Genomic DNA, 23,708 nt, shown 5'->3' with positions numbered 1-23,708 from the left:
AGGACATGTTTCCTGTACATCAAGTCATTTTCATTTCATTCTCGTTCTTCAAAACATCTTTCATCGTTCTTATTTTATGTGGTATTTTATCTGTAAATATGTGGGTGGAAAAAAGGTTCCATCACACATATGAGTGTTTTACATATTTTATGAAAGTGTGGAAATAATAGTTGCAAAATAACTTGAAATCTGAAAATTGACAGATTGAAGCAAAATCATCATTTTGGACTGCGGTGTCTGGCTTTAATGAAATAAATTAGAACATTAGAAATCTGGAGGAAAATTATTAAAAACCTGTGGGAAAAAAAAAAACCTTCTCACACTCTGACCTTCGACCCCGCAGCGTCCATCAACGCTAACCCCGCCCCTCTGCAGAGAGAACGGGAGCTCCATTCAAACAAACCCAAACTCCGCGCCCCGGGATGCGACAGTCGGTGTAGAAAGAGAGAAAGGCGACAGCAGGCAGCAGCCGAGGAACCAGAAACACAGACTTTACCTCTATAACCAGGCCACCAGGACAGACAGACGGACAGAGACACACACAGACAGACAGACAGACAGTCAGCAGCCGGAACACACACACACTGAGCGCAGTCTGCTAGCAGGAGGCTAACAGCACCGACATGGCGAGCGCCTCGTACCACATCTCCAACCTGCTGGAGAAAATGACCTCCAGCGACAAGGATTTCAGGTAAAACAAAACCTCAGCAAAGCAAACTAACTACCCGTCTTACAGTATCTCCTCAAAACGTTTGTCTTATATGTTTAAAAACACTCGGCTGGAACAGCTAGCTCAGCCAGGCCTCATGCTAACTGCTATCCTGCCACCTGTCTGATCATCGTCACATCGCTAGCCAGTTTGTTAGCTTGCTGGTAGCATTTTGGTGCTCGTTAGCGTTAGATTTGACAGCGAGGTTAAACTCATAGCTGGTTTGAAAGCTACACTGACAGCTGAGTCGCAGGTAAACACCGTCCCTTAGCTGTTAACTCGCCTGCTAGCGTGCTAACTAGCTCGTTGCCAGCACTAACTTCTGTCATGCCGCAAGCTAGCGTGATGTCAGCTATCGGTTGTGAAAGATTTTTTTTTTCACGCTGCAAGCCGCGTTGTGGACTTCAGATGTGAAGTTAGCATGTACTTGTACTTGTGCAGGTGTTGAGAAGCAAACAGTAAATTGTCGCGTCGGCTAACTAGCATGATGCTTTTTTTGGAGGGGGGGTGTGGTAGCATTTCAGGTAACAGCAACATGTAAACATACTGGAGCTTCAGGTCATGTAACGTTAGTCAGTGTAAACAGCATGCATGTTACAGTTTTTAATTTTTAACATGGATTGGTCAAAACTGAAGCCACAAAAACAAACATTCTTCACACAGTCTGCATAACTAACATGCATCTTGGCCTTAACGGGTAATCTCACCTCCACAACTCACTCACACCACCAACACACTTACACAAAATGAGCTTGTTCAACCAAAACACCTGCAACAATTCTCACTCTCAAATCAAATATTGTCACCCATAACACACTGATCGGGAAAAAAGCTAACAACCTGGGAGCGTTACGCTGAAATTATGAACTTTGATTAGATAAATAAGTATTTCATTATAGAATAAGAATAACATATGTTCACATTATTGACAGGATTAAAGTTTATGTAACAAGAATGAATCAGAAATGCAGAGATGTGCTTCAATATCCTTTATTTTTTCTAAATCATTGCACATAGTAATTAACATGTAAAAACAAAAAAGCTGAAATTTCAGTGCTGGAATACAGTTTTTCTCAGTTGTATGCACAGTTGCAACACAGTGAGCAACACTTGTAATTCATGAAACAATTCTACTTAAATTCTACAAAGTTAGGCAGCACTTTGTATTTCCCACATTGACGCTGAGATTGCAGCATAAACTTTACCGTAAATATACGGCTAAGGTTTTCTACATATCTAAATCTGGTGGCTGCAGAAGTGCAGGACATTTGCCAACATTCTGTTTTGGATGCAGAAAAATGTGCTGCAGATATTTAGTGTTTTGTATGATTGAGAGAAGAGTTGTGTTTTGGAGAGGGAGGTCACTGAATGCATTTTTGTGTGAAAGCAAATGAAAATGATTCAATTTTGTCCACATACTCTTCTGTGTGAAGAGTTTTGACAATGTGACTTCAGTTTTGACTAACGCATGATAGCAACTGAAAAATACTGTAAGTTGGGTACATATTTGTGGATAAGTCAGTTTAATTGGTAGTCAATATAATTTGACATAAGGAATGCGTTTACGTGTTGTTGGGTGAATTGACTGCTTTTAGCTGAGCATAACTAAGCAGACAGACCTGTTTTGGGGGTTTACTCTTTCTCTGTACTCTGCTGCTTAGAAAATAAATCAGGTTTGTCTGAATTATAAATAAAAATGCTGCCTATCTTTATCACTGCATGGAACATGAGGCACCGAATTACATACATCTGTCATGTCATTGGATGTATTTTGTCTACTGTTATTGATATAAATGGGGTGAATGTGTTTTTTTTTAGCCTGCATTAGTTTTAGGTAGGTGTAGCTAAAAACTGGCCACTGAATGTACTGAAACTTTGACAAAAATGCAAGTAGAAATGCTTCTTACCATGATGGATAATCTGCCTGCAGCAAGATGCAAGTCTGCATGTTGATTTTTGTAAATGAAATCAGTGGCTGCCTGGAAAGTATTAATCAATCAAACAACTGATGGCATAATCAAGTTGCAGTTAATGCGCCTTTGTTAGTTCGTTTGTTCATCCCATGATTTTGGAAAATGATAAACAGGAACTGGACATTTGTTTTTAAATGGTATAAAATATGGGTACGAATCGCAGGGTACATGGCTCACGATAACGATAATATCGCGATACAGCATTTCTGCGATCATCAATATATTGCTTGAAAATCCCAAAGTGATTAATCACGATATCTAACTATGAATACAAAATGCCTGTGAAAAAGTTCTCTATTTATTTGCTGCAAATTAGAAAACAGCACAATTCTGCAGTACATGTTTTTCAGTGTGTAAATAAAACTACAGAATAACTATGAACATTTTTTTATAAAAAACATTTCATTATAAAAGGCAAATAAAATGCAAATTCATTGAATTTACTGAATGCTTCACTGCAAATATGTGTTCCACCTAAGTACATTACAATATATTAACTGTTCAGTGACACAGCGTTGTGCTGCCCTTTCTCCACCTACTTTTAGACCACTGGGGATTTTGGGATTTGACCCTTTGGGGTTGCTGTAGCTAGTCTGTGTGGAGTGCAGAAGCAGTATTGTGATTGCGATGCTAATGTCCGTTAGCACGTTAATAGAGATTCCCATTATATGTTAGCATTGAGCTAACGTCAAAGCGCTATTTTGTTATTAATTTTTATGTATCGATATGATGAGCTTGAATATCAATACAGTATCATGGAAATAATCTATAACGATAAATCGCTGTATCGATTTTCTGGCACACCCCAAGTCCAAAATAGAACCCGACAGATAAAACGGCGTGCCGATATTAACGGTCGATATGAGGTAATTGGAGATTTAAATTATTCGTTGCAGAGAGCAGCACACACTTTTGATTCCTTTGAATTTTTTGTTTGTGCTGGGATTCAAAAAAGACAAACATTTACCTGTTATTTTTAACAATCATTTACAGTACGTAACTATCAGTGTGTTTGGGAAATGACTAGAATATACTGTCAGGGCTCGAGTCCGCCAAAGTGTTTTTGCCAGCTGAAAACGCCTGCTGCTCTTCTGGAAACGCCAAGCAGGGAGCGCCAACGGGCGTTTTTTAGGCGCAGCCTTTTTTCCGACTGCTTTGGTTGGTATGGTACATTTGTTGCATGTAGTTATACCTACTAGAGTACTTGAGTACTAGAGTATGCAGGTTCATGAGATTTTGTGGGCGAGGAAAAATCTTGGCGAGTACCACCGTTTAGTCCAAGAGCTGAGGTTGGACGAAGCCCGGTTCAAGCCAGAAGCATCGGAAGCCTCGCAATGCCTTCGAGCCGACAGGAAGTGCGCCGTGCTTTGAAGTAACTTTTACTAGCGGACAAAGCAGCGGCTGTAACACGGTGTATCAATATATTTGAGCGTCGCAACCCGAGCGAAATGACAGAAATCAGAATGTGATCCATTCGGTCGATAACAATTGAAAAGGCTACACCAGCCGCACCTTTAATGTGTAATTGTAGAATGATGGAGACACGGAGCCTACGACGTAACTACGCACGTAGACCCTACGCAGGAGTGTAAATCAAGCTTTAAGGTGCAGTGAATAATTTGGTTGCACCTACATTTTGTGGCGGAGCACCAGTGCAGCCAATGCAAAAAATTTGTTTCGAACCATGTATGGATTATAATCTTTATGTAGTGTGTTTCTGAAAAAAAGAAGTACAGAATATCGGATTTTAAAATCCTCAAATATCAAAATCTGGTTTTAAAAATCCCATATCGGTCTGGCTCTAGTTGACAACATGAAAACATGCTGGCTGGTTTGTAGCTCCATTAGGAGTGAATAATGTGTCCATGCACGAGTTTGTAGAAGATACTCAAAACGCAGCCTTATTTTGTATTACTTTCCAATTATACAATATTATATTTGATTGATTTTTAGCTTAGATTTTTTTTATGTTTTCCTTCTACCCTTTTCTGTACAAATGAGTAAATCCAAACAAAACTGAGACACAATTCAATGTCTTGAACATTCTTTTTTTAATTGAGCTTAAATTTAATAGTTGATTAATCTATTAGATATTCGGATTTGAAATTGATTGGCAGCTATTTTGATAAGCGGTTAATGAATTTAAGTTATTTATTAAGCTTAAATGGCAAAAGTTCTCTGGTTTGAGCTGTGAGAATATGCTGCTTTTCTCTTGTGTTATTAAACTGAATATTTTATCGAACAAAATAAGAAATACTTTGGTTAGACTTCAGGGACTCGTGACTGTGACAAAGCCTTTGTGCTTACGTTTTATATCCCAGAAGATTAATCAGCAGATGGGGATAATTATTTAAACCATTTTGCTTTGCCAGGCCATGTGTTTCTTGTTTGTCTTAACTTGTGAAATGCCAACGGCTAGAAACGAGTGTTGAGGCAAAGGACAGTGGGATGAGACAGTTTAGTCCCCCTCATGTTTAACAGATAAACTTCAGAGCGAACCACCCTCTTTTGTAATCTGCTCGAGGACGATCACAGCCAAAGTTGGCAGCACAACTAATCAGTTTCAGCACTCCAGACAGCAGCCCTCTCTGTACAACAAATCCGTGAAATTGTGAGACTTGTATCCGCTCCATTTGCTGCTGACCCTGTTGAACAAAAGCAAGAAGAGTCATTTCAATCCTGATTTGAGGCTTTAACAGCGAGTATCAGCAGATACAGCAGGAGACGTAATTACGCTTTCTTTTTAGGTGATGTGTCTCTGTCACTGAACTCGCACCATATTTTCTTTTAAATCAGAGCTATCCGGCTGTCAAACACACATAAATTGCTTTTCTAATTTTAATGTGTGCTCTGTGCCGGCTATGAAAATATAAATATTGGATCGGACACGGCCTCAGCAGAAATAACTCGGAAGTGAAGGGCTCGCATCTGGAGGCAAAGCATTTGATCAGGGTATTCATGTAAAGCGGTTAATGTAATCATCCTAAAAGTGATTCAAAACAGCCCGTGTGTCAGCGTGTGGACAAATTGGACAGTGTAAGTGTGGCTCGCCAGATACAAGAGAAAGTATTACCTCATTTTTCTTTGTCTCTATTTATAAAATCACTTTAAATAGTGGCGTTAAATGTTTCGGTTTACACATTTCAATAAAAGCTAATCACGTAAATGTAGCTGTATGGGGTGGTGATGGCGCAATGGATAAGATGCCTGCCTTTGGTGTAAGAGACACGGGTTCAACTCCCCACTGTGACCCCTGAGCAAGGCGCTTAACCCCTCGTTGCTCCAGAGGCGTGCGACCTCTGACATGTATAGCAACACGTAAGTCGCTTTGGATAAAAGCGTCAGCTAAATTAATAAATGTAAATGTTGTAGTTGTAGCTGTAGTTCGCTAGCTGGCGGTTGGGTTTTATGTTCCTCTGTGTTGACCTTCACCGTTGAGCCAGCTAGCGTCCGTTTTAGCCCTCTGTTAACTTCTATGGGGGTAAAATAATAATTGTGCGGCTCTTCTGGACTTTCCAAATGTTATTGACCGACTAGATCAACTTCTGATTCATCATTTTGTGACGCTCAAAAGAAAGTATCTGCTGTTTTAGAGCCGCTTGTTTGGCTGCTAGTAAAACTGTCTTCAAAGCCAGGAGGAAATGCAACGCTACTAATTTTCACTTTGTCAAGCACTTCAGTTTAAATATCAGCGATTTTTTTAAAAAAAGTTTTGTTTTACATTAGTGAAGTTTTGGCCCTTTTTGTTTTTTTTTGTTTGCTGTGATTCAAATAAAGACTGTTTACAGTAATTTACATAACTGTCAATGTGTATGACAGAAGCGCTAAAGGTGCTGTGAATAATTTGCTTGCACCTGAATGAAGAATGAAGGCAAGAAAAACAGACAAATCTGGACCTACAGGCGGCTGGAAGATGTTTATTTCTTTCACAGCACAGTCTGAAGATTGACTGATGCCTCTGCGGAGGCATTTTTTGGGAAACACTGCTTCCATATATCAGGGTTTAGTGTAGACCTCCGAGAAAGCAAATAGGTTAATCAACATCCTGTCAGGAGGTTTTCTGAATGTTTCTTTCAGTTTGGACAAACGTATCTGCAACATACAGCCACAACTGATCTTCTAACAGAAGAAACAAGTGATAGACTGATTAATCAGGGCAATATCTGCCATTTTGAGATAACTGGCATCGAGGCCGATATACAGGAAGTATCTTCAGACGCCTCCTGTGAGTTTTGGGAAGGTGGTGAAAAAGAAACGCATTTAATCTAAATGACAGCAGCTCTAATCTAAATGCATTACTGGCTAACATTAAATATATAAAGTTATTAGGGCTGGCCTGAATGGCATTTTTTGAGTTTTAATTAATTTAATTTAATTTGTAAAGTAATTAACAGCAATTAATCGATTTTTTTATTTTGAATTACGACCCCCCTCAGCGGCCCGTTCACCTCCCAGAAGCAGTCAACCTGGGGAGACGCTGCGTTACTGTGGTCCTCTTAAGCTCCAACATGCCGTTTAACGTTAATAATGTTGGATTACTGTTTCTTATTTAATGGGCTATTTGGGGTAATGGTTGCATAATAAAAACAATGAAGCATTTGATTTTTAAAGCTTAATAAATGCACAGTGTTTCCTAAGTCAGTGAGTAATTTTGTTAAACTCTTACCATTCCTGTAAAATTCATGAAAAAACGCCTCTTCAAGGCAGATCCAGAGTAAAGTGCATGTGGTTCTTGAACCATTTGGAGTATATGTCTGAATCACTGGAAGTGCTACTGGAATTGATTGATATAAGTTTAAACACTAAAACTAATATATTTTTTTGTGCTTGCTAACAAATTCATGCAGACAACTACAGCTGGGACTTATTAGCTGGAAAACACTGTAGGGCCACAGCATAAAGCCTTACCTAGCCTTAGGAATAATGTGTTTTGGACTAAATGTTTGAACTGGATTGGATTGTCTGGACCTTTGACTACGTAACAAGACCATTTTTGTTGGAATATAATCGATCGGTGGATTAAGTTACTATGAGACATAAGTGAGTCGCGTCAATTTCAGTCTGACAGAGGCGCTGATTGGACCCGCTGTGGTGATTGTACCTTGAAATGGTTTGCATTGGTCGAATCACGAGGTGCATCATATGAGTATGAAGTTAACATAGCAGCTGTGTGCACATACTGAAAGGTGCTGCCGGGACCTGACGGCCGTTGGAATGTTGACACGTTCAATTATCGTGATCTCAAAATAATACTGATTATGACTTTTGCCGTAATCGAGCACATTAAACTCACAACCCGTGTAGAAGGAAAATGCACGCAGACGTGTCCGAACAACATCAGAAGCAGATTTCCATCTTGAGTCAAAGACTGTAGCGGACACGACACTTGAAATACTGAAGTCGTTACAGCTTACAAACGATCTTCTCACAGCCTTCGAGAGCCAGATTGTTAACTGCTTTGGCAATTAGTCGTTCGTCACAGCCTCCCTCAAACTCATAACAGATTAATCCCAATTCAGAAACCATTTGGGATTATTTGTAATTAAATTGTTCATTAATCGTCTCGAGAAATGGATCAAGTTTGCTATAGTGACTTTTATATTTAGTTTAATTAGAAACCACATTAGCTGCATTGAAGCTGGTGTTAATCTGACTCCGCTGCAGGTTTGAGTTTCTGATTGATTGCGTTGTTACAGAGTTATTTCCTCTCTCTCTCTCCAGGTTTATGGCCACTAACGACCTGATGACGGAGCTGCAGAAAGATTCAATCAAACTGGACGACGACAGCGAGAGGAAGGTCAGTTTATATGTTTGTGTCTGGAGAGTTTGTCTCGAGGCTGAAGAGTTTTAGGTTTGAATGATTGATTGATTGATTGATGTATTGATTGGCAGGTGGTGAGGATGATTCTTAAACTGTTGGAAGACAAGAATGGAGAAGTTCAGAACCTGGCTGTCAAATGGTAACAAACACACATGCAGTATCTTTTTAACCAAGTGTTTATTTAAATTTCTGTTTCCGCCTCACTGTGTACGTTTTAACTGTGGGTGCGTTTGTTTTCGTCAGCCTGGGGCCCCTGGTCAGTAAGGTGAAGGAGTACCAGGTGGAGACGATCGTGGACACTCTGTGCACCAACATGCTGTCGGACAAAGAACAGCTCAGAGACATTTCCTCCATCGGGCTCAAAACTGTGATCGGAGAGTTACCGCCCGCCTCCAGTGGTAAAAATACAATGAATACTTATGCAAACTATGATTAATGGTACTACTACCACTGCTGTCTCTCAAATACCCATCTGTCTCTTAAGACATGGTATTAATGAGTCTCCAGTGTCCACATTGAGATCCGTTCGCTTTGTCCAGCTCAAACAACCAAACGTCAAGTCCTCGTTCACGCGTCCAGAAAATGTCCTGTAACTACAGACGGAAGAATAATTTTCTGGACTGCCTCTTTGCATCGTAAGTTGTTTCCCTCCGTGACAGTTTCTGATGATGGCGGCAGCTGATCACAGCTGTCAATCGGCTCTAACAGTGTTTTCTCTCTGTAGCTGTTTACCAAACACCTGCACAAGAACAACAACCTGCGTTCTGTATTTATACTGCGTCCTGCTCAGAGGCACAGGATCAGTTCTACGGGCATAATGTGTTTATATTATTTATTCATTATCTGCATTTGTATTGATTGATATTCTGTGCTCATTATTGCATAACCCAGATCACTGCTGAACGATTTGGGCGAAAAATGTAATTGTGATTTATCCGCCAGATATTACGATTCGATTTGCGATTTTAAAAAATAAACGGGGGGGTTTGCTAAAGTTCAGAATTCACTGCCAGTGTATTTTTGACTGAAGCCATGTCAAGCTGCACAGAGCAGATGAACCAGGCAGGAAGTCCGACACAGAACAGCATAGAGAATCCAGTCAGTTTTCAAAATAAAACACCATTCTAAATTCATGACCACAACAATTTAACTACGTAGCTACTTAACCATAGTAGAGGCACAAAAATCAAGGACAACTGAACAAATCAACAAAATCTGAACAAGTCAGCAAAATCAGGCAGGCAGAACGCTCTTATTCTGAAATGCTCCATGTGGGAAATGTAGCACGGGGAGAGCTTAGCTAGCTCACAGAGAGCTGTTATCCGTAGTTGAAGCACACAAAATGACAAATTAACAACGTGTAGGCTAAACGCTCGCAGTTTCAATTTGAAAACGATTAATCGTTCAGCTCTAACCCAGAATCCTCATGGTGTCTTGTGAACAATGTGATTTATTAGGCAAATTGTTTCAGGGGAAATTGAAATGATTACTTACCATCTTACTACTCCACACATTTTTTTTTCTTTTACAATACAGTACTAGTTGTATTACTACAGCGTCTTTGTTTCTCTTAGCTTGACTGATAATGAGGCCTTTTGTTTGCAGTTAGTTGCCTTCATAGGTAATTAAAACTGATGTCATAAAAACTTGTACCTGTCTTTGTCTCTCAGGCTCTGCTTTAGCTGCCAGTGTCTGCAAGAAGATAACGGGTCGATTAACGAGCGCCATCGCCAAACAGGAAGACGTGTCTGTCCAGCTGGAGGCGCTCGACATCATGGCTGACATGCTCTGCAGGTACGCTACCTGTCTGTTACATCTGTATATACCTGACTGCCAGGTAGAGCTGCAATGATTAATTGATTAGTTGTCAACTATTAAATTAATCGCCAACTATTTTGATTAATGATTCATTGTTTTGGAAAAAAAAGGCCTTCACTTTGCTGCAGTTGGCGAAACCACAGACATCCATTTTATTAACGCTGTGACCGACACTGTACGTTTACTGCCAGACTGACAACAAACTTTCTCGCTTTTCCCGTTACTTTCTGCTGCTTGCGCTCTCTCATTTGCTCACCCACTCGCTACGAACACACACTGCACTCCTTAAAAGACCTGACGTTAACTCCGCTGCTCTTATAACAGCAGCTGTCATGTTACTTAGAAGCTAGCAAAGCGTGTGTTGCTGTGAAAATCATTAGTTCCACACTGACATTAATAAAAGCAGTGGTCATAATTCAGCAGCGGCAATGCGCTGAATATAGGGGAACCATTTATCCATAATGTGGATGTCAATATTACCTTATCAATTAAAATTTACATTATCGATTTTAAAATCGGTGAATCAAATAAATAAATAAACCCAGATAATAGTTGAGCTTATTTAAAGTACAAACCTAGTCAGTGAATTATGACGACAAAATAATTGTAATCGAGGAAAAATATTCAGTTAATCGTGATTTTTATTTTAGGTGAAATCGTCCAGCCCTACTCTCCAGCTTCATCAATCTGAAATAAAAAATTTAAAATATTTGGGTTGTGGACATCTGAGGACGTCATCTTGGGCTTTTGGAAACACAAATATACATTTCTCACCATTTTATGGACCAGACAACTAATCAATTAATCGACAAAATGATAATCAGATTAATCAATATAATTGTTAGTTGCAGGCCTACTGCCAGTTTTAATGTTTGAAACCTTCCTGAAAAATTATTATTTTTTGCTTAAATACAGAAAAATGGCAGAGAAACGGATCAGTGAACTGTTTATTGCAACTTTTCCTGGGTCTGCAAAATAATAACCATCTAATAAAGTTAAAATTTTAGTACTTGGAAAAGACTTTCAGTGAACAGTTCTTCTGCAGATATATTGCCAAGTTGCACACTGCCTCCACATTACCACTATCTAATACAATGAGCAGAGCTGATGTTGTGAGGAAGAATGTGCACAATCGACTCTTCTTTCTCACTGAGAGTTGCTACTCGGCATCCAGAAACTAGCAACGCTTCAGTAGCTACGTCTAGACAAGCAGCCTGGTTCTGTCGTTAATTTTGATTCTGGAATAAAAACTGTCTTATCTTTCTGTGTCTCTGCAGACAGGGAGGTCTGCTGGTGAATTTCCATCCCTCCATCCTCAGCTGTCTGCTCCCCCAGCTCACCTCCCCCAGACTGGCTGTCAGAAAGGTACATCTGACCTTTAAGTTATTATCCTTCACAACATTATTTTAAGAGCCAGTGTGTATTCATTACATCTGCCGTGACGTTTCAGAGGACCATCATGGCTCTGGGCCACTTGGTTATGTCTTGTGGGAACCTGGTCTTCATCGATCTGATCGAGCACCTTCTGACCGAGCTGGGAAGGAACGACAACATGTCGACCACCAGAACCTACATCCAGTGCACGGCCGCCATCAGCAGACAGGCTGGACACAGGATCGGTGAGACAGACGAGACACGCTGACTACCAAAAACATAAAAGTGACCAAATTCACATCAAGTGTTTCTTCTGGATTTCACTTTTATTTTCAGACAATCAACTAAAAATGTTTTTACTAACTTACTATGACCTTACTCTCTGTCTGTTCAGGAGAGTATCTGGAGAAGATCATTCCTCTGGTAGTGAAGTTTTGCAACGTTGATGATGACGAGCTCAGAGAGTACTGCATCCAGGCGTTTGAGTCCTTTGTTAGGAGGTAATACACGCAGTAATACTGCCAACATACTCTGATAGTCGTAGTTGCTTGTGTTTAACTTTCATGTTGTTATTGTTACAGGTGTCCTAAAGAAGTTTACCCCCACGTTCCCACGGTTATCTCTATCTGCCTGCGCTACCTGACCTACGACCCCAACTACAACTTCGACGATGAAGACGAGGACGACAACGCCATGGACGCAGAGCAGAACGATGAAGACTACCAAGGTACTGAAATATAAGTCGACACAAGTTGTAGCCAACTAGCATTAACTTGTTAACATGTTAAATACTGTGGGATCTTTTGTAGTTCGTGGCAGCATTTAATTGTTTTTTTTTTTATCCAGCAACTGAAGCTGCCCAAATCCACAGAAGGATTGTGGGTAGTTGTCCAGAGTTCCTTCAAAAACTATCTAGAAGAACTGATGCTGTTTTTAACGCAAACGGTGGTCACACCACATTGATTTGATTTAGATTTTTCCTCAGTTCACTCACTTTGTGTTTTGTTAATTAATAAATGTTATCTATTAACATATCTATTGAAAGCATACTTACTTTACAAGTCCCTCCCGTGGCAGAATTTGTTTTCCTTCATGGATAATCCATGTTTACCACTCAGCAGTGTGCCTATAAAAGGCTCGGCTGGAAAGTGCAAATGAAACTTGAGTCCTGCCTGTTACAGATTCCTCACTACCTTTCTTTATAATGTGGATTCTGTTTTTATATATTGAGTTTAGCACAGCATTGCATGAGTTCACGTTCACAAACGGACGTGATCAATTCACAAGATATAACACCGCCTATGTTGCCAAATACGGCATTGACCTTAACATATCTTTTGAAAGCATCCAGACCTTATTTTGGATAAAGATGTACAGTAGACGGCGAGAATCAACTAATGTTTTGATCCTGTTTGCGTTGTCCTGAATTACACACGTAAAACAGTAAAGTAATACTTTGTTTTGTGTGAAACCGCTCAATGAACCACATCTCTAGTCTTGCGCAATGTACGTCACTAACATGTTAGCGCTGTAATGCTAAGCTAACGCTCATTGCTAGCTAGCTCACTTAGCTGTGTTTCGCGCACAGATGTATGTCACATGATGTGCTTAATCCAACGACTCCTGGTCATTTTATCACATCATCTGCACACCGAAGCTCTTTTACGTCAGCTTCAGTAACAACGATAGCGTCAGTGAGGTTAGCTTCAGTCACGTTTACCATCAGTGACCTTAGCTTCAGTGACGTTAGCTCTAGTCACCATAGCTTCAGTCACGTTGGCTTCAGTAACATTAGCTTCAGTTAGTTTAGCTTCAGTTACATTACCTTCAGTGACCTTGCGTCAGTGACGTTAGCTTAAGTTACATTACCATCAGTGACCCAGTGACCTTAGCTTTAGTGACATTAGCTTCAGTCACGTTAGCTTCAGTAACAACATTAGCTTTAGTGACCTTAGCTTCAGTCACGTTACCGTCAGTGACGTTAGCTTCAGTCACGTTACCGTCAGTGACGTTACCGTCAGTGACGTTACCGTCAGTGACGTTAGCTTCAGTCACGTTACCGTCAGTGACGTTAGCTTCAGTAACAACGTTACCGTCAGTGACGTTAGCTTCAGTAACAACGTTACCGTCAGTGACGTTAGCTTCAGTCACGTTAGCTTCAGTCACGTTACCGTCAGTGACGTTACCGTCAGTGACGTTACCGTCAGTGACGTTAGCTTCAGTCACGTTACCGTCAGTGACGTTAGCTTCAGTAACAACGTTACCGTCAGTGACGTTAGCTTCAGTAACAACGTTACCGTCAGTGACGTTAGCTTCAGTCACGTTAGCTTCAGTCACGTTACCGTCAGTGACGTTACCGTCAGTGACGTTACCGTCAGTGACGTTAGCTTCAGTCACGTTACCGTCAGTGACGTTAGCTTCAGTAACAACGTTACCGTCAGTGACGTTAGCTTCAGTAACAACGTTACCGTCAGTGACGTTAGCTTCAGTCACGTTAGCTTCAGTCACGTTACCGTCAGTGACGTTACCGTCAGTGACGTTACCGTCAGTGACGTTAGCTTCAGTCACGTTACCGTCAGTGACGTTAGCTTCAGTAACAACGTTACCGTCAGTGACGTTAGCTTCAGTAACAACGTTACCGTCAGTGACGTTAGCTTCAGTCACGTTAGCTTCAGTCACGTTACCGTCAGTGACGTTACCGTCAGTGACGTTACCGTCAGTGACGTTAGCTTCAGTCACGTTACCGTCAGTGACGTTAGCTTCAGTAACAACGTTACCGTCAGTGACGTTAGCTTCAGTAACAACGTTACCGTCAGTGACGTTACCGTCAGTGACGTTAGCTTCAGTCACGTTACCGTCAGTGACGTTAGCTTCAGTCACGTTACCGTCAGTGACGTTAGCTTCAGTCACGTTACCGTCAGTGACGTTAGCTTCAGTAACAACATTAGCTTTAGTGACGTTAGCTTCAGTCACGTTACCGTCAGTGACGTTAGCTTCAGTCACGTTACCGTCAGTGACGTTAGCTTCAGTAACAACATTAGCTTTAGTGACGTTAGCTTCAGTCACGTTACCGTCAGTGACGTTAGCTTCAGTCACGTTACCGTCAGTGACGTTAGCTTCAGTAACAACATTAGCTTTAGTGACGTTAGCTTCAGTCACGTTACCGTCAGTGACGTTAGCTTCAGTCACGTTACCGTCAGTGACGTTAGCTTCAGTAACAACATTAGCTTTAGTGACGTTAGCTTCAGTCACGTTACCGTCAGTGACGTTAGCTTCAGTCACGTTACCGTCAGTGACGTTAGCTTCAGTAACAACATTAGCTTTAGTGACGTTAGCTTCAGTCACGTTACCGTCAGTGACGTTAGCTTCAGTCACGTTACCGTCAGTGACGTTAGCTTCAGTAACAACATTAGCTTTAGTGACGTTAGCTTCAGTCACGTTACCGTCAGTGACGTTAGCTTCAGTCACGTTACCGTCAGTGACGTTAGCTTCAGTAACAACATTAGCTTTAGTGACGTTAGCTTCAGTCACGTTACCGTCAGTGACGTTAGCTTCAGTCACGTTACCGTCAGTGACGTTAGCTTCAGTAACAACATTAGCTTTAGTGACGTTAGCTTCAGTCACGTTACCGTCAGTGACGTTAGCTTCAGTCACGTTACCGTCAGTGACGTTAGCTTCAGTAACAACATTAGCTTTAGTGACGTTAGCTTCAGTCACGTTACTGTCAGTGACGTTAGCTTCAGTAACAACATTAGCTTTAGTGATGTTAGCTTCAGTCACGTTACCGTCAGTCACGTTAGCTTCAGTAACAACATTAGCTTCTGTGACGTTATTATATATTATGTAGTTTATTGAGAGAAAAAGTTTTGGCGTTACATAAGCGTCTTTTGAGTTTGTTTTTTCTAATTACGTATTTTCACGTCTTAAACTTGAACAGTTTTACGACAAACTGTGACTTTCTTGACTTAAATTATCTTTTAAACTGACAAAAATGTCCTTGTTAGAAGCTAACTGTGAAAACTGTGAATACTGACAGCCGGTCTTTGTCTGTCCAGGCAGCGACGATGAGTACAGTGACGACGACGACATGAGCTGGAAGGTTCGACGGGCGGCCGCCAAGTGTTTGGACGCCGTCGTTTCAACGCGCCACGAGATGCTGCCAGAGTTTTACCGCTCCGTCTCGCCCGCGCTCGTCTGCCGCTTCAAGGTACCGTCAGTCTCTCCTGTCACGCCGTCACCTCTTCACTCTGCTGCTTTGGTTTCATCTCCTCATCACTCAGATCTGATATTTTAAATTAGTTTCGAAAGCAGCAATTTAAATAGATCTTTACTTATCTTAACTTCAGCCGGATAATATGACAAGTCTGCACCGGCCGATTGATTACTTTGCTCGCTACCTCTTGATTAAAGTAATTTCTTACTATTGATCGGACTAATGCGGAAACTGTTCATTGTGATTAATCCTTGTCTGTGGATCGGGCTGATGTCAACCTGATATATGTAATCCATACCTGTTGAACTGTCTGTAGGAGAGGGAGGAGAACGTGAAGGCGGATGTTTTCCACGCCTACCTGTCCCTGCTTAAACAGACCAGACCTGCTCAGAGCTGGTTGACTGATCCAGACGCCATGGAGCAGGGAGAAACCCCCCTCACCATGCTGCAGAGCCAGGTAAGAAACGGGGAAGGATTAATTAATGGATGGATGGCTGGAAAGCATATTTCTGTGAGCAAACATTTGAAAGTCAAATCCAGCTTCATTATGTACCTTATTCTGTTCCCTTTTAATATATATAACTGGGTGATAAAGAAATAAACAAATCATAAAGTTTAATTCTTCAAAATCGAATCTTAAAATATGTAAACAAAACTACTCACCGTAGCCTACTGTTTTAAAGTTACATATTTGGCCAAAATAAATACAAATAGTAAGGATGAATGTAAGAAATCATTTATTTTCAGTTAAAGAGGTGACAGTTGTAGTGAGGAACTGAAAACATGTATATACTATAAGTATATACTTAGTAAGTATAAAAATTTGTGCTGGGCAACGATTAAAATTTAATCCCATTTTCGCATTATGTGCAAAATTGAATAATGAATTCTAAAATAGTGTATTGCTCAATTTTAATTTAAATGTACAGCTATATACACAAAAGTGCAATAATGTGTGGTTTGCAAACGCTGTTAGTCTGCCGAAACCTCCCTCCACTGCTTGTCTGGGTGATTTGCAGGGTGATCAGCATCCCGCCCCTCCTGTGACTCATGGTTTGACTGTGTATTCAGAGCCAGTGAGCAACAGACTTTCAAAATAATAACTTTTAAAAAATGCGTTAACGTGCAATAAAACAGTTGTCAGCGTTATTTAATGAATGCGTTATACGAGATAATAACCCGTTAAGGTGCCCAGGCCTGATGAAAGTAAATGATCAGAAAGCCAGATTGGCATCATCGGGTTCAGGATACTGTTTTGTTTTTTATCTTTATGTGTGGTAAAAATTTTTGTTTTGTTGAATAATTGTCCCTTTTTCCTTTTTTTAAATAGTATAAATAATCGATTAATAATTTAATGTAATTTTAAAAACTAAAACAGGATCTGGCTTCTCCGATGTGAGGATTTGCTGCTTTTCTTTGTTTTGTGTCGTTGCAAATTGGATATTTTTGGGGTTTTGACTGTTGTTTGGACAAAGAAAAGACATTAAATGAATCAACAATTTTGATAATTAGTTGCTTAAATATTTTTTTTAAGCAAACATGCCAAAAATTCACTAATTGCAGCAAGTGTGAATATTTTCAGATTTTGTTTGTCTTACATGATATTTTGGGGATTTGGACTGTAGGTCGGTCAAAACGAGACATTTAAAGCCTTGCTCTTGGATTTGGGAAAATTGTAACCTCACAATTAATCGAATAAAGTATTGTCAGATTAATTGCTAAAGAAAACAACGGTTGTCGCCCTAATTTGTGTAGAAAAGTAGTATTTTATGAGTTGGTCTATTTCCCAGACATAATTAATTATCTTCTCTCTGATTGTAGTTTTGTTTTTCCGCAGCAGATGTCGCTGTTGGAGCTTTAATTTGGTTCGCCTGTGTTTTCTCTGACAGGAAACCCACCGTCAACCGCAGAAATTGAAATTGAAGTAACTGTGGTGGTCTTTTCTCACACTCGCTCTCTCTCTGTTAATGTCTCTCGCCCCGTGCAGGTCCCCATGATAGTGAAAGCTCTTCACAAGCAGCTGAAGGAGAAAAGTGTAAAAACCCGTCAGTGTTGTTTCAACATGTTGACTGAGCTGGTGAACGTCCTCCCAGGAGCCCTGACGCAGCACATCCCAGTACTAATTCCAGGTAATACTACACCACCGCTACTACTACTATTACTACTGCTACTATATTCATTTCTGTGAACAGACATTTGATCTGGATCTCTCGCTCTCAATATCTCTACTGTTGTCCTTTTAGCAGTATTGCAGTTTACTTAGTATACAATATTCTTAATAAGGCCTGTCACAATAACTTCTGAAATTATTGCGTAAAATGATATTATTGTCATTTTAAGACCACTTATATCACGGTAATATAATTGCAGAATATTGCAAGTACGCGCTTTCAAAGAGCAACTTATTTTTTTATGCATAAGAATATTCAGTTACAAACTTTCTATACAATCGTTGGGGGAAAAACGGCAATTAAAACACGAGTAGCCTCGAGTAACACGTTATCTTGACCTGTCGCTGTCTGCTGTGTGTGCGGACGAGCTGCCTCAGCAGCTGCAGAAATACCTTCACTGTCCATTAATGATGTTTTAAAGCCTATTTAGTTTCTGCAGAACAAATGTAGGCTACGCACCGTATAAAACCTAAGTCAGATGTTCACTGGATTGATTCTGATCCTTCTGCAGTGCCTGCTTTTCTTTTGATAGAATATTTTTATTTTCTCTAATTCTCTTGGTTGCTACTTGTCAATAAGGATCTCTGACGGGGAAATTATTAAATTCAGTGTAAACGGATTTTTACTTTCACCCAGGCAGCTGTTATTTATTTAAGGAAACGATCATCTTTTCTTTTAGGCTCTTAAATTATATTTGTGGAGCGACTGTTAAAATGTCGTAACATCGGTTTGTTTGTTTTTCAGGTATCATCTTCTCTCTGAACGATAAGTCCAGCAGCTCCAACCTCAAAATCGACGCTTTGGCCTGTCTCCACGTCATCATGGTCACGCACCCCGCTCACGCCTTCCACGCCCACGTCCCCGCCCTCGTCCCGCCCGTGGTGGCGTGCGTGGGAGACCCCTTTTACAAGATCACCTCCGAGGCTCTGCTCGTCACCCAGCAGCTCGTTAAGGTAGGAGAGTCAAACCTGCGGCTCTTCAACCTCTAATGTCACATGATGAGTTTACAGCTGCCCTTCGCTCTCTCCTCCAGGTTATCCGACCTCTGGACAGCCAATCGGAGGCCTCCGACAGCTTTGACCCCTCCCCCTACATCAACGACCTGTTCACCTGTACAATCAAACGCCTGAAAGCCGCCGACATTGACCAGGAAGTCAAAGAACGAGCCATCTCCTGTATGGGACAGATCATCTGTAACCTAGGTAACCGCCGTCCGTCAGTCACTGTGATGTGGCGTTAACTACGATGCAGCTTCCTCTTGGTTTGACCTGCTGGTTTGTCGTCTTGCCATCTTGTTGTGTAGGTGACCGGCTGCCCGCTGAACTTCCTGGAACGCTGTTGATCTTCTTAGAACGCCTCAAGAACGAGATCACCAGGCTCACGACGGTGAAAGGTAAGCCACGCCCTCCAGGTTCACGACTGTGGAAGCTGCACACTTGTAACCATGATACGGTGTTTTGTACTCTGTATTTGTGTTTTTTTTTTTTGCGAAACACCATCTGGCTCAAGTGCATTTGCCCCAATTGTCACGCCAATTTTAACTGAATTTTGAGAAACTCAAAAATGCAAAATAATGCGCGTTTCCATCCACCGCTGTGCAAATATTAGGAGTTGGTTTGTCAAGAACTGCTGCTGGAGCAGTTTTTTCAGTTGGGTGCCATCAAACCGTTGTATAAGAAAAAGACTGAGTTGACGTAGTTAAATAAGCTGCACACAGATCTGCTGTTTCATGTACGTCATTTATTTTATATGTGTTTTCCATTGTTTTGCTTTCATCAATACGCCAACTTTTCCTCCTCCTGCCAAGCATATCAACTCAATATTTGGTGTAATTGTCAAGAAATGAACTGTTTAAATTTTTAATAATATAATCGATAGGCTCCTGGCGTGATCTCAGCTGCTCTTTGATAATTTACTGGTGAATATGAAATCCTTACATCCTGGTGCGTTGAGACAGAAGGCAAAGAGAATTTTCCGTTTTGCGTCATTTGCGAGAATTTGACTGTCGTTTGTGTTTAATCGCGGCAAATGGACCAGCTGCAGAGATGTTAGCTGTTAGCATAGCTAGCAGTTGTCGCACCGGCCGTGTCTGTGTGGTTGTGTTCAGCTCGGCGTCTGACTGAAGTCCGATAGTCAACAGAAACTCCAGTTGTTTCTGTTATTTCCCTGCGGTCTCTCTAATTTTTCCTCTTCCTCTGTGCGTTTTATTAAGTAGATACATGAAGCCCCGGGACAAGAATACATCTTTCACACAAGTTGAAACTCGTTGAACTCATTTGGTTGCACCACACCGGGCTAGTTTGTGTGTAATCGTGTCTCTCCATGGACCTGGCATGACATCGCGCTACTATTTGTTGAACATTGGTTTGCCTGAAGCTAAAACTCCTGTTTACATTGGACATCTGAACTGCAACAGCACAGTCTCTGATCTCACATCTATACAATAACAATTTTTAAATGTATGTGAATGAAAGTGAGCAAAGGCAGTATTTTAATAGATTTTGGTCCTATTTTATGACTCAGCAGATGCAGACTGTTTGATTTGTTTTGATGTTTCAACTGTAATGACAAAGGCCTTTCATGTTTTTACTTATTTGTGCCGACACGAAGGCAAAATGTGTCAAAATTAAAATGTTGGCTTAAAATAGACACCAGGTTTTTCCTATTTCTCTGAAGTTACTCTGATGTCCTGATTGTTTCTGTGGCAGCTCTGACGCTGATCGCCGGCTCTCCTTTGAAAATCGACCTGCGGCCGGTGCTCCCCGACGCCGTTCCCATCCTCGCCTCCTTCCTCCGCAAGAACCAGCGAGCCCTGAAGCTCTGCACACTGGCCGCTCTGGACATCCTGCTCAGAAACTACAGGTAACGCTCACACACACCTGTCGGCCACAGCTGTCAGCACCCCCTCCTTCCTGTCAGTAACACTGCGTTTAAATGTGTTTCAGCTCCGCGGTGACTCCCGTCATGGTGGACGCCGTGCTCGCCGAGCTACCTCCTCTCATCTCTGAGAGCGACATGCACGTGTCTCAGATGGCGCTGAGCTTCCTGTCCACGCTGGCGGTGACTCACCCGTCCTCACTCGGTCAGCTGAGCGGAGGGAACATCCTCCAGCAGCTCATCGCGCTGGTTCGATCCCCGCTGCTGCAGGGCGGAGCGCTCGCCGCCATGCTCGACTTCTACCAGGTACAACGGGAACATGGTTTTTATTTGGTGTTAGCCACCAGAGATCACCAGAATAGTTATAGCGCTGGCAGGAGGCATTATCAGGGTTCTCAAGCGTCCTGGAAAACCTGGAAAACAGGTGACCAATTTTCCAGTCATAGAAAACACATGGAAAATGAAAGAAAAGTAAAATGTCTTGTGTTGTCCTGGAAAATTATTTTAGCATTATGTTGTGAACAGCCCCCCGACTCACATCACATGTGTTTTAAGTTATTGCGGCACACAGCAGCTGACATGCTAGCAGACAGGGCTAGGGCCCGTGTCCACCAAAGCGTTTTTTAACAGCTGAAAACGCCTAGCTGGGAGCGCTAGGGTGCGCTTTGGAGGCGCAGCGTTTTTTTCCCCGAGACGCTGTATGCTATGATACATAATTTCCGTGGAGGTGGTGTGCTGCAAGTGGAGACGCATCGTTTCATTCAAGAGCTGAGTTGGCTCGGTGTGGCGTTATTCTCGCCCCTCCTGCACTGTGATTGGAAAAAGTGAGAGTGACGAGCGCTGCGTTTTTCCCAAAGTTGAACATTTTTCAACTCTCGGCGACCGGAAAAAGACGCTCAGCGCCTCGTCACGCTGCTGCTGTGTTTACCATGCTGTAAAAACGCAGCGCTCCCATTGCAATGAATTGAAAAAAGACGCTGGCCTTAGGGGAAAAACGGGCCCTTAACCTCCTTCGGGTTGCTGTGCGTTGCCACCACCAGTCCACTAGAAGGCAAAATAACTACAATGGTCCTATAGAACACAAAAAGCTTTTCAAAAGAAACACAAAAAAATTACAAGGGCAATACTATTAAAAAATAACAAAATTAAAACAAGGTGAGATCAATTTGTCATAATTTCTACTCATGTAATAGATGGTTTCATAGATACGTGATAGCCACAGACTGCAAAACTTTAAAATTAGACTTCCGCAGAGAGGAGCATGTTAATGTATGACATGATGGTCTGTGATACCAGCTAGTTCATCCCTGGAAATTCCTTGAAAATGATCTTTAGAATATTTGGGAACCCTGAAAATGTTTTTGACTTGTATGTACACACGCACGTCCGTCCATCCAACTTCATGAACTTGATATCTCAGGACCGCCTTGAAGGAACTTCATCAAATTTGGAACAAACGTCTTATTAATTATTGATAAATTGTCTCAAATAAAGGCCTGGTTTCCGCTTCAGGTTGGGTTAATAAAACCCCTGATTGTTTGAGATTTATTCCTTAAACATGAATAACTGTGTGTTTTCAGGCTTTGGTCGCCACCGAGACTGCTGGTCTGGGTTACATGGACCTGCTGAGGATGCTGACCGGTCCGGTTTACTCCCAGAGTGCCGCTCTGCCTCACAAACAGGCCTACTGCTCCATCGCTAAATGTGTTGCCGCTCTGACCAGAGCCTGTCCCACCGAGGGCCCCGCTGTGGTCGGACAATTTATCCAGGTAACCCACCTGTCTATCCTACGTGTACCGTAGCTCCGCCCCTGCCCAGATTAACGTTTGGTTAACATCTTAGAGTAGGTGTCAAATAAAGTTTTTGTCCCTGACTGATAGGACGTGAAGAACAGCCGCTCCACAGACTCCATCAGACTGCTCGCTCTGCTCTCATTGGGCGAGGTGGGACACCATGTGGACCTCAGCAACCAACCAGAGCTCAAGACAGTCATCCTGGACGCTTTCTCCTCCACCAGTGAAGAGGTAACGCCCGTCTTTCAGATCCAAGCTTCAAGCTAAATGCTAACATGCTGATGTTTAGAAGGAATACTGTTCACTTCTTAATTAGGCAAGTCATCCACATTCAGTGTTTTCCTTCCATTTCTTTCTCTCTTCCTGCTCATATTGCAGTTTGAATTGGCGAGTGGAAACGCGTAGTTCAATAATGAATCGATTGATCAACAGACAAACATTATTTGGTTGAAGCTTCTCAGTGAGGATTTGCTGCTTGTCTTTATCTTATGTGAAAGTAAACTTAGTATCTTTGGGATTTGGACTGTTGGTCGGACCGAAGATGACTGTTACAGTCGTTAAGACTACCTGTGGCCGAGACTGAACGACCATCATTGGCATCTTCACCTAAGGTCAATAGGTTACGTTTGTTGAGTTTCCTGGGAAGAGATGAAAGGACAGCATTGTAAGTGGGGGATAAGTGGTGGCGTAGACCCCTCCTCTGTTCAATGACGGCTTCTCCACCCTGGTGTAGATGCTTCCTTGACACCTCTTTCAAACCATCCATCATCTCTGTCTAAAATGTGCACCTGGTGGTCCTCAAACGAGTGTCCTCTGTCCTTCAGATGTAAGTAGACTGCAGAGTCTTGACCTGAGGAGTTGGCCCTTCTGTGTTGAGCCATGCGTTTGTGTAGTGGTTGTTTAGTCTCCCCAATATACAGGTCTGTGCATTCCTCACTGCATTGGACCGCATACACTAG

General features: G+C 41.7%; 1 protein-coding gene across 1 annotated transcript in view; it reads left to right on the top strand.

Annotated features, from left to right (window-relative positions):
• Positions 1-388: 388 nt before the first annotated feature.
• The window catches only part of cand1 (cullin-associated and neddylation-dissociated 1), a 32,703-nt gene continuing 9,383 nt past the window's right edge, over positions 389-23,708 (top strand). Inside the window, exons 1-19 of the mRNA XM_046041110.1 lie at positions 389-691; positions 8,404-8,479; positions 8,575-8,642; positions 8,747-8,901; positions 10,174-10,297; positions 11,599-11,686; positions 11,772-11,940; positions 12,090-12,195; positions 12,277-12,422; positions 15,751-15,902; positions 16,225-16,365; positions 17,896-18,037; positions 18,824-19,032; positions 19,113-19,281; positions 19,383-19,472; positions 20,788-20,941; positions 21,025-21,262; positions 22,537-22,725; positions 22,837-22,980. Coding sequence (XP_045897066.1) covers positions 624-691; positions 8,404-8,479; positions 8,575-8,642; positions 8,747-8,901; positions 10,174-10,297; positions 11,599-11,686; positions 11,772-11,940; positions 12,090-12,195; positions 12,277-12,422; positions 15,751-15,902; positions 16,225-16,365; positions 17,896-18,037; positions 18,824-19,032; positions 19,113-19,281; positions 19,383-19,472; positions 20,788-20,941; positions 21,025-21,262; positions 22,537-22,725; positions 22,837-22,980 — 2,628 coding nt within the window. The 5' untranslated portion in view covers positions 389-623. The remainder of the gene's footprint in view (positions 692-8,403; positions 8,480-8,574; positions 8,643-8,746; positions 8,902-10,173; positions 10,298-11,598; positions 11,687-11,771; positions 11,941-12,089; positions 12,196-12,276; positions 12,423-15,750; positions 15,903-16,224; positions 16,366-17,895; positions 18,038-18,823; positions 19,033-19,112; positions 19,282-19,382; positions 19,473-20,787; positions 20,942-21,024; positions 21,263-22,536; positions 22,726-22,836; positions 22,981-23,708) is intronic.

This window comes from Micropterus dolomieu, linkage group LG23, assembly GCF_021292245.1.
Source record: "Micropterus dolomieu isolate WLL.071019.BEF.003 ecotype Adirondacks linkage group LG23, ASM2129224v1, whole genome shotgun sequence".
Classification (NCBI taxonomy): domain Eukaryota; kingdom Metazoa; phylum Chordata; class Actinopteri; order Centrarchiformes; family Centrarchidae; genus Micropterus; species Micropterus dolomieu.
Note: the sequence above shows the minus strand (reverse complement) of the source record. Positions and strands in the feature narration are given on the sequence as shown.